The 16,242-nt window shown below is 48.6% G+C and overlaps 1 protein-coding gene across 6 annotated transcripts in view; it reads right to left on the bottom strand.

The window, feature by feature from the left end:
- Positions 1-16,242, bottom strand: part of OXNAD1 (oxidoreductase NAD binding domain containing 1) — a 159,100-nt gene that overhangs the window by 22,776 nt on the left and 120,082 nt on the right. For all 6 annotated transcript variants that reach the window (XM_085630434.1, XM_085630437.1, XM_085630439.1 and 3 more), the window contains 2 exons: positions 9,718-9,859; positions 6,500-6,742 (listed from right to left, as the gene is read on the bottom strand). In XM_085630434.1, the coding sequence (XP_085486560.1) occupies positions 6,500-6,742; positions 9,718-9,859 (385 nt within the window). The remainder of the gene's footprint in view (positions 1-6,499; positions 6,743-9,717; positions 9,860-16,242) is intronic.

The raw sequence follows: 16,242 nt of genomic DNA, 5'->3' as shown, positions 1-16,242 counted from the left end.
GCAAGCACCGTCCCCTCAACAGCGCCCGCCAGATCAATCCCGCCGACAATCCGTAGGTCTACTTTACGGCCAGCAGCGTCGTCGCCAGGGCCAGCGTATGTGGCCCCCAACTTCCAACACTTCAACGGCGGCTCGTCTGACGCCCAGCCGGGGGGGGAGGCCGCCCGAATGCACCAGTGGCAGCCACTCAGCACACCTGCACAGCGCCCGGTAACCAACAAGCTCCACCAAGAGGGAGGATCCCTGGACGATTCTCACCAGGCCGCAATCATCCCGGCCGTGGGTCCGCAGCTCCCATCTGCATGCCCAGGTCACAGTCGCTCCGTTCGACCCAGCTCCACACTCAACGGCAGCCGTGTTCCAGGAGCCCTAATGAGTCACACCTGTCCCCTGTGCGCCACCGCGGGCTCCCAACCGCCATTCACAAGCGCCACCAGAGTCCCGTCGAATTCCGGCTCCCTCGCCGAGCTCAGGTATCAGCCACGCGGCTCCAGCACCCCCGGGCCCCAACACCTCACTCCAAGGCCGTGATCGAGTGACAGCAAGGAGACGGTCCCGCACACCACACCACGTCAGCCCGGTGGCTCCTCGCACTATCTCCCAGCAGCAGAGCAGTCCAGACCCTCACCGTCCCGGCGTCAGTCTCCGGGAGCACCGCAGGTCCCCTGATTTGGGGGGGGGGGGGGGGGGGGAGGGGGGAAAGAGGGCTCCTCCGTCTCCCGTATCCCACAGTACCGTAAGTGGGCCCGCAGCGGCCGCCACTCACTCGTCTCCGGGGACAGCCGCCTCCTTACGCGCTCTCTTGGCCTTCAGCCGTTATCGTGGCCACGCTCTGTCCCAGCCGTCTTCGCTGGCAATGTGCTCCACAGGCCCCAGTCGCGCGACCCGGCTGATCTGCCAGAGCCGCTACCGACTCGAGCGCGGCACCGATTGCGTCCAAACTTCGCTCGGCAGCAGTAGACCTCCCGCACCACCGCTGTGTGCAATTTCAGCTCCCCCAGCCGCCGCAAAAGGATAATTTAAACGGATAATGTCGCCGGACTGCGGGGAGCCTTACTCAGAGGCAACCATACGCCAGCGCGCCACCTAGCGTCCCCTATAAGGGTACATTTATAAGCGTGATGCACTGCTATGCTTTAAGTGGAAATAACAACAGCTGGTGTTTGTCATTCTGCCATGTTTTAAGTGACATTTAATTTTTGCCCACAAGGTTTTATTTGAGGTTATAGTTACCCACAATTTTGCTATTTTTCATAAGCTTCCTGATAAACCCTTTTTTGGGAATGTAGTTCTCACAATTTCGTTAGAACTTTAAACATTTGCTGAAATGAAACTTTGAAAGCACTGTAACCCTTTTTGAGAGGAAAAATATTACAATTTTGCACACCCCTCGCTTTACTGGCTTGCCATGACTAGGTACTAACAGAAAACAGACATCAGGAAAATTAAATTAAATGAATGATATTCTTTGTTAAAACTGGTAAGGAATGAATACCTCCTCCACCTCCCCTGTTTGTTCCAAAGTCGAAGAAGACATTGCATTTTCACAAAGAGGCTACTTATAGTAAATACTTATAACAAATTATTACTGCATGCCATGCAGCTTTCTGTAGCAGTAACAATCAGCAGTTCATGGAAAACGGCCATAAATATGGTGTTTAATAAAACTGACACTACATTAGAGGGCAAAATAAACAGCAACATTTGTGCCATCCAGCAATGCAGCAAGTATGTCTGAGGACACTCACCACTGTCTTAAGGTCTATTTTTAGGTCTCGCCTGAGCCAGCGCATACGCTGTCTCAAGCGAGACATTTAGTAAGCGGGTTTTGAAAGTGCTACCCAGAGGCTGCCAGCCACCAGCTTGCTGTTGCGCGCACAAGCGCGCGCGATGTGCACAGCTGCCATGCTTGCTGTCGCGCGCGAACTCCTGCTTTCACTTTTGCCTTCGCGCTCTGCACCCTTACGGCACACCTCGCTCCGCCCCTCCCCCACCCCGTGATCACTTTCGCTTTTGGGGTCAGTAAACCGGATTCCACACTAAGCAATCTCCTTCATGCCGATGTGCTTTGCTGCCAGCCTTTCTGCATCAGCCCGGTTCTCTTTACTCTGAGGATCCATTCGTACTGTCCCGTTCCCTGGCCTCTGCTGCCTTTGTTTATGCCTAAGGTTTCACACACCCTACTCCCACTGGTCTGTGTTTCAGACTCTGTCCTTCCCCTCTGACACCCCCTTGCAGAGATAGTTTTCTGCTTCCTGACTGTGGACTTTGACAGTGCTTTCCACGTTTCCAGACCTGACCCCTCGTGGCTTCGGTGAAAGCTCTGCCACCGAGTGCCTACTCTGTGCCAGCTTTTCCAGACTTTCTCTTCCAGGAAGCTGAACTTTGCTAGTGACACGTCTCCTCAACCCTCGCAAAGATCTGTGCACCTTGTTCCTAGTACTGAGAACCAGCAGCTGTCACGGCGCGGGGGGGGGCACCGTGCCTGGTGTAGTGTTGGGGTACCCGGAGAAGAATGGCATGTAAATTCATGTATGTGCAACTTAAAAGCTTTCTGAAAAAGCTTGAAGACGGAAGTTTACCTTTCTGACGAGCCGCTTTGCGCACTGGGTTTGGCAGTCTACAGCAAAGCATATTACTGACGCATACAGCCATCGACGTGATTTTCTTGCCTGGTGTGTATTCTTCTTAGTGCCACCACGTATGCTCGACACAGACAGATCACTCCTCTTAGCTCCCGCGATCGGTCATTGTCAGTGTATTCTTTTGCTTTGAGCTTCAAAATAATAACATGCCTACCTAGCGAGATGATCTGGACCTTAAAACGTCGTATTTGTAGCATTTTCTGTCTTGACCGTGATGAAGTACAATAATAATCTCCTCACGTGAACGTGTGCATTGTTGTCTATTTACAAGGGAGGATTATTGCTCCACATCTCATTCCCTGGGCCTTAGTCTCCTCTCTCTCAAAGCCTTTAATTTCCCCCGATATTGTCCATCTTCGCATAGTGTCTGGCTTTACTGCAGATGCTCTTTCCACTATAGCTCGGTTCGCTTTGAGATCGACTTCATGGCGCAGGGCCAGCCACGAGACAGGTCCTCCCCCTCCCCATCAACAGGCCCGCGCCTCCCCATTCAGTGGGCGCAAACATGCCTGGGCTGTGGTACTCCACAGCGAATCAGAGTCGTGCTTGAGTAGCAGCAATTCTCCTTAGACTGAAGACACTTCCTACTTCTGCTGCAGCACGGTCACGAGGCAAAATGGAGTAATGCACGTACTTGTGGTAGGGAAAGTCACGTTCACTATTCCACCTCCAGTCCATGCAACCTTCCCCCAAATAGTCTAGGAGACTTATTTACTATTCTAGCTTCTGTTTGCAAATATTTTGGTTTAAGTTTAAAAATCCCCAAGTATTTAACAAAATGGTTAAAAAGTGTTCCTTTTCTATTGACCGAAGTGCACAGCCCTTGAAAAAAAAAAATATGTTGAGGTGCAATCTGGAGCAGCGTTTTCGTGCACTGCATGAAAATGTACCCATGCCTTCATTTCAGTTGTGACACCGTCGGCTCCTCTTAGATTTTAGCCAGCAACTCTTCCCATATTCGGACTTGTTTAAAGGTGCGCCGGCTCAATGAAGGAAAGTGCACCGCATGTGTGATGTGGCCCTAGCTTCACAAATGCTTCAGCTCCTAGGAATTCTGCATCACAAAAACCAATGCTGTGCACGAAGGAGTGTTGAAATTCCAACAAGCAAAGTCATCTGAAATGTCCACAAAACCACTCTTTGATGAGTCTATACACTCCTCAACATCGCATTGCTTCATACAGTTTCCAGGAGGAACATTTTACTGGGTGCAAGTCAATAAAGTTTGAAACGCTCAACCAAGATATATCCGTTTCCACCACACATTTCTAGTTACAAACAACAATACTATGAGCAGACGTTCCACCACGAAGCCAGAAACCTGCATAAACCAATTCCTAATATCATAACTTCTGAAATACATTTAAAAAGCAACATTCTCATGGACCAAATAACAGGAATAGTTCATCAGTGTGCAATACTTTTATCGATGAAGAGATTTTATAAGTACTCATTACTTTTAAAGGCTTGGGTTACACATTGCAGGTGCACAGAGAAAGCATCTATCTGGACTCCAAATGCAAGCATCCTCACCCACACCTATAGCTCACCCTCACCAGCGTACCCTGAAGTCTACCTTCCACTTTGTCACCACCACTTTGTCACCACCGTAAAACATTCTTTCATCTGGCTCTCCTAAAGACCCTACAGAATTAAACAAAATGGGCCCTCAAGATGCTCAACAACAACGAACATACACACAAGAGCTTTGAGATCGACTTCATGGCGCAGTTCCAGCCACGAGACAGGTCCTCCCCCTCCCCATCAACAGGCCCCGCGCCTCCCCATTTGCAAAAGTTGAAGCTATTAACATTGTAAATGACAATGCCTTTTATTTATGTTTTTTAAACCCAAAACATAAATAAAATGCATTGTCATTTACAATGCCAATAGCTCAAACTCTCGCAAATGCGAGACCTATTGCATTGCAAATGCTTGTTGGATTGGGTGTTGGTTCCAAAAGAGTGTTACCCTGGAGAATGGCTCCAGACTACCTGTGCTTATTGAGGAGGGAGTTTTGTGCCCACCGACAGTGCCTCTTGACTGCCATGACCAGATCACTAGGCTGCATGCTTCCCCCTTTTCTGCATCCCACTGTCAGGTATTCAAATGTTCTCATTACAGCTGCTTTTTTAGTTCACATATTTTATCACTACATTTTTAGATCTTAAATATTGATAACAAGCATCCACCATAAAAGGTTATTCAAATATCAGTTAAATGACATGACGCAAATACACAATAAAAAGGAAAATTGATAAAAAAATTATTGTGACGAAAGGATGCTTTAAAATAAGTAGTAGAATGAATTATAAGCAATAGGAGAGAAGATAAAGAAGAAATCGGCAATTGCCTAACGAATAGTGTAGTTCCTGCTGTACTACTTGCTAAACAGACATTCAATCTGTGTGATACCAGAGTTATGATCAAGGAAGTTGTTAGAGTAAACTTTCTTACACGGCACAGATGGAATGTAACCAACTATAACAATGTAATTTTGGTGCAAACCTTTTCATGTGTGAAATACTTACAAACAAAAGGGACTTATGAATTTTGAGATAATTTTATTGCATTTCATTCCAAAGGAAATGAGGGATGAACCGTAAGTGTAAGAAACTTAAAGTGGGTTCTCCACTCATCAGCGATTGTATTTAGGGACTCTGCCAATATCTAGCCCTTGATCCCCACCGTTGGGCAGACGTGGTTCAAGTGTATTACAACCAATCAAAGGAGTAACAGGGAATGGAACACATTTATTGTTTTGGGTGCAATCATATCCCAACATTTACAGCTGTGTTCATATTCAAAGACCATGCATATTAAGGTTGCTGGTTCTGTTTCAAATTGCCAACACATTATCTTAATTTCTAGACCTTTAACTGCTGTGGAAAGGGTGGAAGAGGTGGAAAAGGTTCTAAAAGCTCTGTGTAAGATGTGCCTTCTGGATTGAGCTGGGTTGCGGCTATTTTCTCTTACTCGAGCACCAAATTTTAAAAGCTCTGTTCCCAAAGGGACTAATGTCTTTTCACAATTTATTTGTGCTCTTACTTCGAGTTATAAAAAGTTACCACATTGGCTAGATGACACCAGATCTTTGGACTGCCGTAGAATTGAACGCGCAAAAGGTTTTATTTTAGTAAGACTAGGTTCTTATTTAATTTGCCACAGTTAGTGAGGTAAAATAAGCTGCAGATAATTCATGAGTAGAACATTCAAGTTACTAGACCTGCAGGTCTAGTAACAATTTTATGATTTTGCAAGGCCCGCTTTCCGCCAACTTGTATATCAGATCCCTAGTCCAAAGGTAAAACTTCTGATGGGTCAAACCTAGTTACAGTTGCTGACTCGCACTCCATCGTGGTCGGTCTCAAACTGGGCCAAGGTCCCAGTCCACCGCAACCAGTAGACTACGGTTGGTGCTTAATGCTTTTTAGCACTATTTTTATTTAAAACTTTAAAATTTCGTACTGACTTTAGTGGTTCACCCTGACAAGGATGACTAGCTAGATACCACCCTTAACTATTACTCCTATTTTTTTTTTTACGTACATTGACAATGACTGGCCCACTGAGCAGCAGAACCAGCGACTGAGGAACTACTGTAGTCCTACATACAAAATCAATTCTTAAAGCACACTGTTCCAAGAGGGTTCTAGAACATTCCTACAGCTGGCTCAAGTACACGGTAATAAAACACACTGCAGATGGGAGGGGTGCTATATGCACCTTTCTTTGAGGCCGTGTAGAAGGATGAGGAATAGACTTTGAAGAGAGCGTACATAAGGTTTACATAAGAGGGGAGGTGCACATTGTTAGGAGTGTATGGGAGTGCGGAGACGACCCTCCTGGATTACCTTAAACAATAACTCGCTGGCGGTTTTGGCACTATAGTATAGCGTCACTGCACCCATCTGATAGCCATCGCCTTGCATTCCGCACGTCTCATGAAGATCAGCCACGTGCAGCAGCATGGAGAACAGGGGGTTAATTCCTACCCCACCAGCGATGAGCAGCAGGTTCACCGGAGGGTCGCGCGGCTGGGGATCAAAGAAGAAATCACCACCCACTCGCAGAGCGACTTCTGAGTCCAAGGTGCACTGTGGAAACAAGAGACCAAAGTTTAGGGCCAAGTCAGCAAAGGTGAGAGGCCAAGTCAGCAAAGGTGAGAGGCCAAGTCAGCAAAGGTCAGGGGCCACATGAGCAAAGGTCAGGCGCCACGCCAGCAAAGGTCAGGGGCCACGCCAGCAAAGGTCAGGGGCCACGCCAGAAAAGGTCAGGGGCCACGCCAGAAAAGGTCAGGGGCCACGCCAGAAAAGATCAGGGGCCACGCCAGCAAAGGTCAGGGGCCACACCAGCAAAGGTCAGGGGCCACACCAGCAAAGGTCAGGGGCCAAGTCAGCAAAGGTCAGGGGCCAAGTCAGAAAAGGTCAGGGGCCAAGGCAGCAAAGGTCAGGGGCCAAGGCAGCAAAGGTCAGGGGCCAAGGCAGCAAACGTCAGGGGCCAAGGCAGCAAAGGTCAGGGGCAAAGTCAGCAAAGGCCAGGGGTAAAATGAGGAGAAGCTGGACATCAGAAGCCAGAGGTCAGTGCAGAAAGGGCAAATGTGAGTACGAGAGCACAGAGGCCAAGATGAAAGATCAGAGAGCTTTTCCACTATGATGCAGTATTCCACAATACAACCTATCCGATGTGAGCAGACCTACTTTCCAAGTCTCCTGCCCTCTGGATCAGATGCATGATGGGGACTTCTGTTGTGTGGTTGTGTTTGTATAGCAATCCAACTGGAGTACCATTGGCCATGGCCCAATTCAACCAATGTAATCCATCTATGTGATAGGAATTCATGTCGATAACATTGGTCATGGCCAATTCCAGCTGTCCTAGTGCTAGACCCCCAATACATGATGATGTCGGACATCTGTGTTAACATCTGCGAACATCGCTTTACGTTCTGAAGAAGGTGGCCTGCTCACAATTTTAGTAGGGCAACAAAACATGTGTCACTGTTTTAACTATTTGCTGCTGCGCAGCTGGGCACGGCTTTGTGAGACTGCGGTGTCACTTTGATAGCTTGAGCACAGCTATGGCAGGACCCGCTTGTTACCTTTAGTACATGTATATGTGCAGGAATCTATAACAAAGTAGATTTATGATGTTCAATAATGACGAATTTGCATAAAAATTGACATACATTTTCTATGTGTTCTATCAATGATTTATATTCATACATAAAGTGTGCTGGTTTGGTAAAGAGATTTGTGTTGAATAGAAGTGATCCGGAAACAAAGGCAGGGAGGACGCCCTAAGGTCAGAGAAGAACTGCATTCAGGGTCTAGAGGGGGCCGATGCACTGCATTCTGGGTCCAGAGGGGGCCGATGCACTGCATTCTGGGTCCAGAGGGGGCAGATGCACTGCATTCAGGGTCCAGAGGGGGCAGATGCACTGCATTCAGGGTCTAGAGGGGGCCGACGTACTGCATTCAAGGGGGCAGACGCACTACAGTCAAGGGGGCAGACGCACTGCAGTCAAGGTCTAGAGGGGGCAGATGCACTGCAGTCAGGGTCTAGAGGGGGCAGATGCACTGCAGTCAAGGGGGCAGATGCACTGCAGTCAAGGGGGCAGATGCACTGCAGTCAAGGGGGCAGATGCACTGCAGTCAAGGGGGCAGATGCACTGCAGTCAAGGGGGCAGATGCACTGCAGTCAAGGGGGCAGATGCACTGCAGTCAAGGGGGCAGATGCACTGCAGTCAAGGGGGCAGATGCACTGCAGTCAAGGGGGCAGATGCACTGCAGTCAGGGTCCACAGAGGGAAGACACACTGCAGTCAGGGGTTTGAGGCAGGAGACGGGCTGCAGGCAGAGGTTTGAGGGAGCAGACGCTCTGAAGTCAGGGACTAGAGGGGGGGAGAGGCACTGGAGACAGGGGTTAGAGGCAGCAGACGTGCTGCAGTCAGGGTCTAGAGGGAGCAGTTGCAATACAGTCAGAGACCAGAGGGGGAAGATGCACTGGAGACAGGGGTTTGAGGAGGCAGACACTCTAGACAGAGCATCTGCTCTTCTGACATCTATCAAGGCCCAAGAGGAGGGAGAGAGAAGTAGACACACTGCAGTCTGGGGTTTGAGGGAGCAGACGCACTGCAGTCAGGGACCAGAGGGGGAGATGCACTGGAGAAAGGGGTTTGAGGAAGCAGACACCCTAGACAGTGTCAGAAGAGCAGATGCTCTATCAAGGCCCGAGAGGTGGGGGAGGGAAGTAGACACACTGCAGTCTGGGTTTGAGGGAGCAGTCATGCTGCAGTCAGAGCCCAGATTAGGCAGACAGGTTGCAGTCAGGGGTGGAGAAGGTTGCCATCAGGGCCCCATGGTGCTCAGACTCTCTAGTCAAAGGCAGATACTCCAGCCAGGGCCCAGAGACGCCAGACACACTGCAGTCAGGTGGTTTGAGGGAGCAGACACACTGCAGTCAAGCCCCGGACGGAGCAGACGTGCTGCATGCAGAGCCTGGAGGTGGGCAAATACTCTAGTCTGGGGCCAGGAGGCAGACACTAGTCAAGGGCCAGAGGGTGCCGGTACTCCAGCCAGAGGCGGCAGACACACTGTGGTCAGGGGCATGAGAGGGCAGGTACTGTGTGGTCAGGTCCCAAATGTGGATGACGCGCTGCAGCAGGGCCCAGAGGTGGATAGACTCTAGTCAGTTCCAGAAGGGGTAGGCACTCAGGGGACAGAGGAGACAGGAGCATCTAAGCCATGCCCCTAAAGGTACAGATGTACAGCAGTAAGGGGTTGGAGAGGACAGATGTGCTGCTAGGAGGGCCCAGATGGGGCATGCACACTGCCTTGCAGGGCTCAGAGGGGTCAGATACAACAGTCAGGAGCCTGGTGGGTGAGGAGGAGCAGACAGTTCGGTCAGAGGCATAGAGGGGCAGACACACTGAAGTCAAGAGTAACAGGGGTAAAACACCCTAGAAGCAGCAGACAAAAGAGGCAGAGGCTCTGCTGATCGTGCAGAGGGGACAGGACAGATGTGCTTCATCCGTGGCTAAGGGGCAGCACCTGTGACATTTTTGATATTACCTGCGTGTGTATCCAATGCGCTGGGGGGTGCACGCTATACTTTACTGCAAGCTCCAGCACCCCTTCTCTCTTCAGCATCCCCGGGCTGGAGCAAATGGAAAATCCGCCCACTTTTGGGACACCCGGAATGAACAAGTCTATCCTACAGGAAACAAAACAAACATTCACTCTATGAGAAGTGCAAGCATTTGAGTGAGGACCAGCACTAGTGAGTGAGAGGCGAGGCGCTGGAATGAGAGGACCCCTTCAGGAGAAACGGGGACGAGCACCCTTGCAAGAGTGACAAGGGGTCCACAGGGGAGACAGGCCCCTCCAAGGAGTCACTGGGGCAGTTAGGGAATGTCAGACCCTCTCTGATATGGACCACACAAGAGAGGGAGGCTTTTTTTTGACTCAGAGGGACTTTTGTCCTCTTCACCCCATTAAATATTCAACATTAGAACCACCAGAATTCGAAAAACTAACCTGCACTGTAGGAGGTGCTCAGGTATGAAATCTAGAATCCCAAGAACTCTAAACACACAACTCCCAGCAACAAATGAAGCACAGTGAACGAATAATGGTCAAGGACAAAGGAGGCGCACACCACGCCACCGGATTTTCCACTTGAGGTACTGAATGCAGGGCACCCACTGTGACGCAAAGTGGCACAAACAACCCGCTGGCTATGCACCACATAAGCAACCCGATGCAACCAAAGAGGACTGGAGCTGGGCTTCACGCCGCATACACTGGTTTCATTCTCACTGAATAACATGCACTTTGTGCCACACACAGAAAACCATGAAAAAGTGTGCAGAGTTCCATCCAGGGTACATGTGACGCGGGAAACACAAGAGTAAACACAAACCTACAAGCATGCACACATACTGCTATCCACAGAGGACAGACCTGTTCATCATACTTACTCCTGACATGCAATGAGGAGTCCCTGCTGCTTACAACAACAGCTCTCCACCAAAGACGAGGTGACTCAGGCACCAAGGACTGTAGACATACCTTCCAACACAAACACATCCCAACATGTGTTATGTGCACTCCACTGCTACAGGAAGAGCTCAGCCCAGAATCCTTCTAACCAGGAAAGCCACATGTACAACACACACATCACTTAGAACTCGCCATCACATGCAGCTTTGCCCACCCACACTTCCTCCTTCCAGCCATAATCAACTCCCCACTCATGTTCGGTAGGGAAAATAATGTAACAATGTTTGTGGGAGATGCCTGCAGCTCAGAGTACCACACCTCCCCCCCAACACATGGACATCAATGGCTCCTGCATCTTCCAGCCTGAAGCACTTCAACAACCACTTGCAACTGCGCTCTGTCAGCTCACACTGAACTGCTGTTACACTCCAAATATTTACATAACCCAACATAATGTGTGTTTGTACAACGCACATTCACGTCTAGGGGTATCTTGGAGCCAATAACACATGTTTACTGTTACTCAACACATTGACACTCCTAATTTCCTCCTCAGGAGGATGAAAGGCTGGTATCACTGGGTTGGTTTGGCAACTCCCCTGTTCTAGAACTCTCTAACTCATGCACATGGAATAACAGCTGAGAAGAAAAGGAGCATCAGGATTAGAGGGGTAACCAGCGCAGCTGATGAACCCCTGCCCGGAGCGCGGAGGAGCTCAGTCTGGACTTGTATTCCTGCACTTTTGTGGACTCGGTCTCCAGGGCCATTGGCACAGGCTACCAGGCTCCCTCTCAGGACCAACTGAGGGTAGACGTGCTCGGGACCCTGAAACAAGATTTCTAATTCTATGGACAGATCTCGTTAGTTGGTGGGTGCCCACACAGCGGGCATTACACACTCCTACTGGACACAGGCACCTTTTAAGTGGCTGAAGGCCAGGGTGCTTGGGGAGTGCAGACCGGCAGAAGAGGTCCTGGTCGGGCGGGACCTTAAAAAAATGAGGCATGCAGCGAGCCCAACAACAACAACAGGAAAAGGAAAATCCTAGGCCTGCAACGCCATCAAGGGGGCGAAATAATCAGCTGGATGAAGGAGCGGCCCACGAGCACGCAGGGCTTAAAGAAAATGTGTAAATGTTATATTGTGCTATCCCGCAAATGGCAGGGGCACTGCAAACTGTATAACATGGTTTTAGGGGCTCTCTGGAGCCATGGCAGGCCCCCACAAAGAAGGAAAAAAGTAAACTGACAAGACAGCGTACGGAGGTGCATGACAGAGTAAATGGAAGGTGGTATCTAAATCATAACTGTAAATTATAACTGGTGGTGCGCAAATTACAATTTAAGTTGGAACTAGAATTTTAGAATTTCTAGTGTTTGCATAGTTGGGTTTGTATAGAAAGAGTAAATAATGTTTTCCTAACTATAACTTATCCTTAAGCTTTGGTTTTTATTTTTTACATTTTTAATAAAAATTTGTTTGAAACCATAAAGGCTACTGTCGGTGAGTGGCGTGTCGTGTAGTGTCATACAGTACAGTGGAGGAGTGTATTGTACACAGGAGAGTCAGAGTGGAGTGCAGTGGTGTACAGTGGATTGCTATAGAGCGGAGTAATATGTGGTCCAGCGGAGGGGTGTAGAGTGTCGTTCTATGAAGTATGGTATCGTAGAACGGAGAAGGGTGGAGTGGCATATAGTGGAGTTGGATAGAGTGGAGTGCAGTGGTGTACAGTGGATTTCTATAGAGCGGAGTATTATGTGGTCCAGCGGAGGGGGTGTAGAGTGTCGTTCTATGAAGTACAGTATCGTAGAACGGAGAAGGGTGGAGTGGCATATAGTGGAGTTTGATAGAGTGGAGTGGTGTGCACTGTCGTAACAGCCTAGAGTGGCGCACAATGGAGTGGCGTGGAGTGGAGTGGCGTAGAGTTCAGGGACAGAGTAGAGTGGTGTACAGTGGAGTGTCGGGTCGTAGACTGCTGGAAAGAGTCGTACAGTGTACTGGCAGAGTAGTGTTGGGGAGTGGCGTGCAGTGCCGTAGAGTGTGGCCCATTGTAGTGGTATAGAGTGTTGTGGAGTCAAGTGGCATAGAGGGGCGAACAGTGGAGTGGCATACAGTGGAATGGCAGAGTGGAAATCTTTACAGTGTATTGGCGTACAGTGGAGTGCCATACACTGGAGTGTCGTATTGTGGAGATGAGTGGAGTAGCATACAGTGGAGTGGCATAGAGTGGAGTGGCATACAGTGGAGTGGAATGGCATAGAGTGTATTGGCGTACAGTGGAGTGCCATACACTGGAGTGTCGTATTGTGGAGATGGGTAGAGTGGAGTAGCATACAGTGGAGTGGCATACAGTGGAGTGGAATGGCATAGAGTGTATTGGCGTACAGTGGAGTGCCATACACTGGAGTGTCGTATTGTGGAGATGGGTAGAGTGGAGTAGCATACAGTGGAGTGGCATACAGTGGAGTGGAATGGCATAGAGTGTATTGGCGTACAGTGGAGTGCCATACACTGGAGTGTCGTATTGTGGAGATGGGTAGAGTGGAGTAGCATACAGTGGAGTGGCATACAGTGGAGTGGAATGGCATAGAGTGTATTGGCGTACAGTGGAGTGCCATACACTGGAGTGTCGTATTGTGGAGATGGGTAGAGTGGAGTAGCATACAGTGGAGTGGCATACAGTGGAGTGGAATGGCATAGAGTGTATTGGCGTACAGTGGAGTGCCATACACTGGAGTGTCGTATTGTGGAGATGAGTGGAGTAGCATACAGTGGAGTGGCATACAGTGGAGTGGCATACAGTGGAGTGGCATACAGTGGAGTGGCATGGCATAGAGTGTATTGGCGTACAGTGGAGTGCCATACACTGGAGTGTCGTATTGTGGAGATGGGTAGAGTGGTGTAGCATACAGTGGATTGGCGTATTGTCCAGTTGCGTAGAGTGGAATACCGTAGAGTATAGTGGCGTACAGTGATACAGCATACAGTAGAGTGGCGTAAACTTGAGTAGCACAGAGTGTAGTCGCGTGGAATGAGGTAAAGTGTAGTGGCGTATAGTATAATAGCATACTGCGGTGTAGAATGCAGTGTTGTGGAGTGATTTAAAGTGGAAAAGCATAGAGTGCAGTGGCATAGAGAGGAGTGGCGAAGAGTGGAATAGCATACAGTTGAGTAGAATACAGTGGTGTGGTTAAGAGTGCAATATCACTGAGTTTAGTGGTGTACAGTGTAGTGACGTGGAGTGGAGTAGAATAGCGTACATTGCAGTAGCATGCAGTGGAGTGGCATACACTGGAGTGTCAAAGAATGGAGTGGTGTAGAGTGTTATTGTCTACAGTGGAGTACAGTGGATTTGCGAATAGTGGAGTAACGTGCAGTGGCGTACAGTGTAATAGCATAGAGTGTAGAGGCGTAGAGTAGAGTTGAGTGACATACAGTGGAGTTGTGTATAGTGGAACGGTGAAGGGTGGAGTATATTGGCGAGCAGAAATATATAGGTAAAATGGACCAAGATTATGGTGTTCAGAGTAACGCAAAACAGCTAATTGTGCTGCCTTGTGTTTCTCTAGATTTACCTTGCAAAGCAAGGTCACACATGGTGGCCTTGCGCTGCTTTCCAAATGTGTCTTAAGTATTGCATTGTCCATGCAACATCATGAGTAACGCAAGGGCAACACAATACAATAGTATAGGTAGCTCTTAGTTATATCTTGTGCCACTGTATACGGAGTTAACTCTGCAGAATAGTGTGGTACATGAAGATGACAATTAGAAGGCAGCCATATTGTTTTTATTACACTGTAGCTGTGATGTGGGTTAGGGACTTCAAAATACTTAGCTATAAGGTGTTTTTCCTCTTCCCCATCTACTACCACTTTAAAAAAGGTTTTAATTTTTTTAAACATATTTTTCAATAAGTTTTCGTAGTATTGTGGTACTATCTAGTAACTAGATATTTTTTCACAAAATGTTTCTTTAATTAAGCATTTTTTTTTACGTTGCGCCGGAATTCCTATGTATTACTGCGGTACTACGTAATTTAGTTTTCTTAATAATTAAATATGTTAAAAATTGTAACTATATTGTAGTACACTATACTTGTGAATTTTACTGTATGACAGCGTTTTTACAATTTTGAAACATATTTGTTTTTATTTATTTTTGGTAGTGCGGATCTTCCAAGAAAGTACAGCGGTTTTCCACGAAAGTGGGAATTGGTATCGAAAAATTATAAAATCTAATACCTACCTAGAGTTAAGGCCCTAACCCACAACACAATGCGATAAAACAACATGGCTGCCTTTAACTTTTGTAAATCGTCAAACTGGTACCAAGTTATTACAAATCCCCTTAACTGTTGTTTCCTAAAGCAGCTCCTAGCAGTTCAAGTTTGTAGGGCACCCACAGATTTTGCATCCTCGCTGCCCTTCATGATTTTCTCCAGCAGGTCATCAACCTGAGACCCGTAGAGGTGTTCCTCATCAAATGGGAGGTTGAGGAGTTGCTGCTGGACCCCCAGTTTAAAACAAGAGTTTCGGAGCCAGGCATGACATCCAAGAAGAAAAACAGTATTAATGCCACAAGTTGCTCTGTGTGCGGCATTGAGGGCACAACAAATATTGCTGTTCAAGATGGGCTTGCCCTTGGACATCAATTCCTCCACCCTTCTTCCTAAATTCCTCAGGAAGGTACTTAACAAGTTCTTGTATCTCTCCCCACTGGGACCTGTAGTAGAGGGAGAGATGCCTGGCAGACTTATCTATACGCAAGTGGGTAACTGCCCTTACCGCCACCCTCTTGCCCACTGCATCTGTCTTTTGTGCTCTCCTTCTCAGGTGACAGGACTTCACCTGCAGCTTGAGCAGAGGTCCTTTTGTGGGCAGTATGAACCACTAGGGAATTGGGGGACCTTGCCCTTGATGTAAACAGGGTCGCTGGACGAGGGCTTGAACTTCTTCTCCACCATGGGTGTTACTACCCTCACCTTTATGGGCTCCTTTAAGGTCAGGGTGGATTTAAGCATGCCCTTCGGCATCTGGAGGAACGGCACCAACCACTCTGAGTTGAGAGCATCTCTACAAGGAAGTCTTCTTCCTCATTGGCAACATGCATGTCCTCTTTGTGGAAGGTGGCAGGCACTGGATGACCTCATGGTAGGCTGTGGTAACATCGGGCCGGGATGCCCTTAGAGGCTAGCGCTCCAGTTCTGGGTCGTCAAAGTGGTCGTTTGTGTGCCCCAGATCTAAGGGCTGGTCATAAGGATCAGTAGGGTTGGTGGGACTGCCAGGATCGGAAAAGGTGCATGTGGATCCCTCAAGTTACACTACTGGAGGCAGAGAGGGTGGTGTAATGTGAGCATAGCAGTTGAGGGGGTGGAGGTGGTGGCAGAGGTGGAGGAGGTGGGTGCTTGAGGTGGAGATGGAACACAGGGTGTGGGTTAGTGTCGTTGTCTCAATGTCTCTTCAAGGCCGGTTCTGAGGAGGCCTCAGAGATGAATTCTTCCTCGAAGGCAAGTCTCCATTTGTGAGGTGGAGTCTGTTGACTTCAGTGGAGGTGGTTTTGCAGAGATTTTCCTGGTGATGGGATGGATGAAG

The sequence above is a fragment of the Triturus cristatus genome, chromosome 10, assembly GCF_964204655.1.
Source record: "Triturus cristatus chromosome 10, aTriCri1.1, whole genome shotgun sequence".
NCBI classification, from domain to species: Eukaryota; Metazoa; Chordata; class Amphibia; order Caudata; family Salamandridae; genus Triturus; species Triturus cristatus.
Note: the sequence above shows the minus strand (reverse complement) of the source record. Positions and strands in the feature narration are given on the sequence as shown.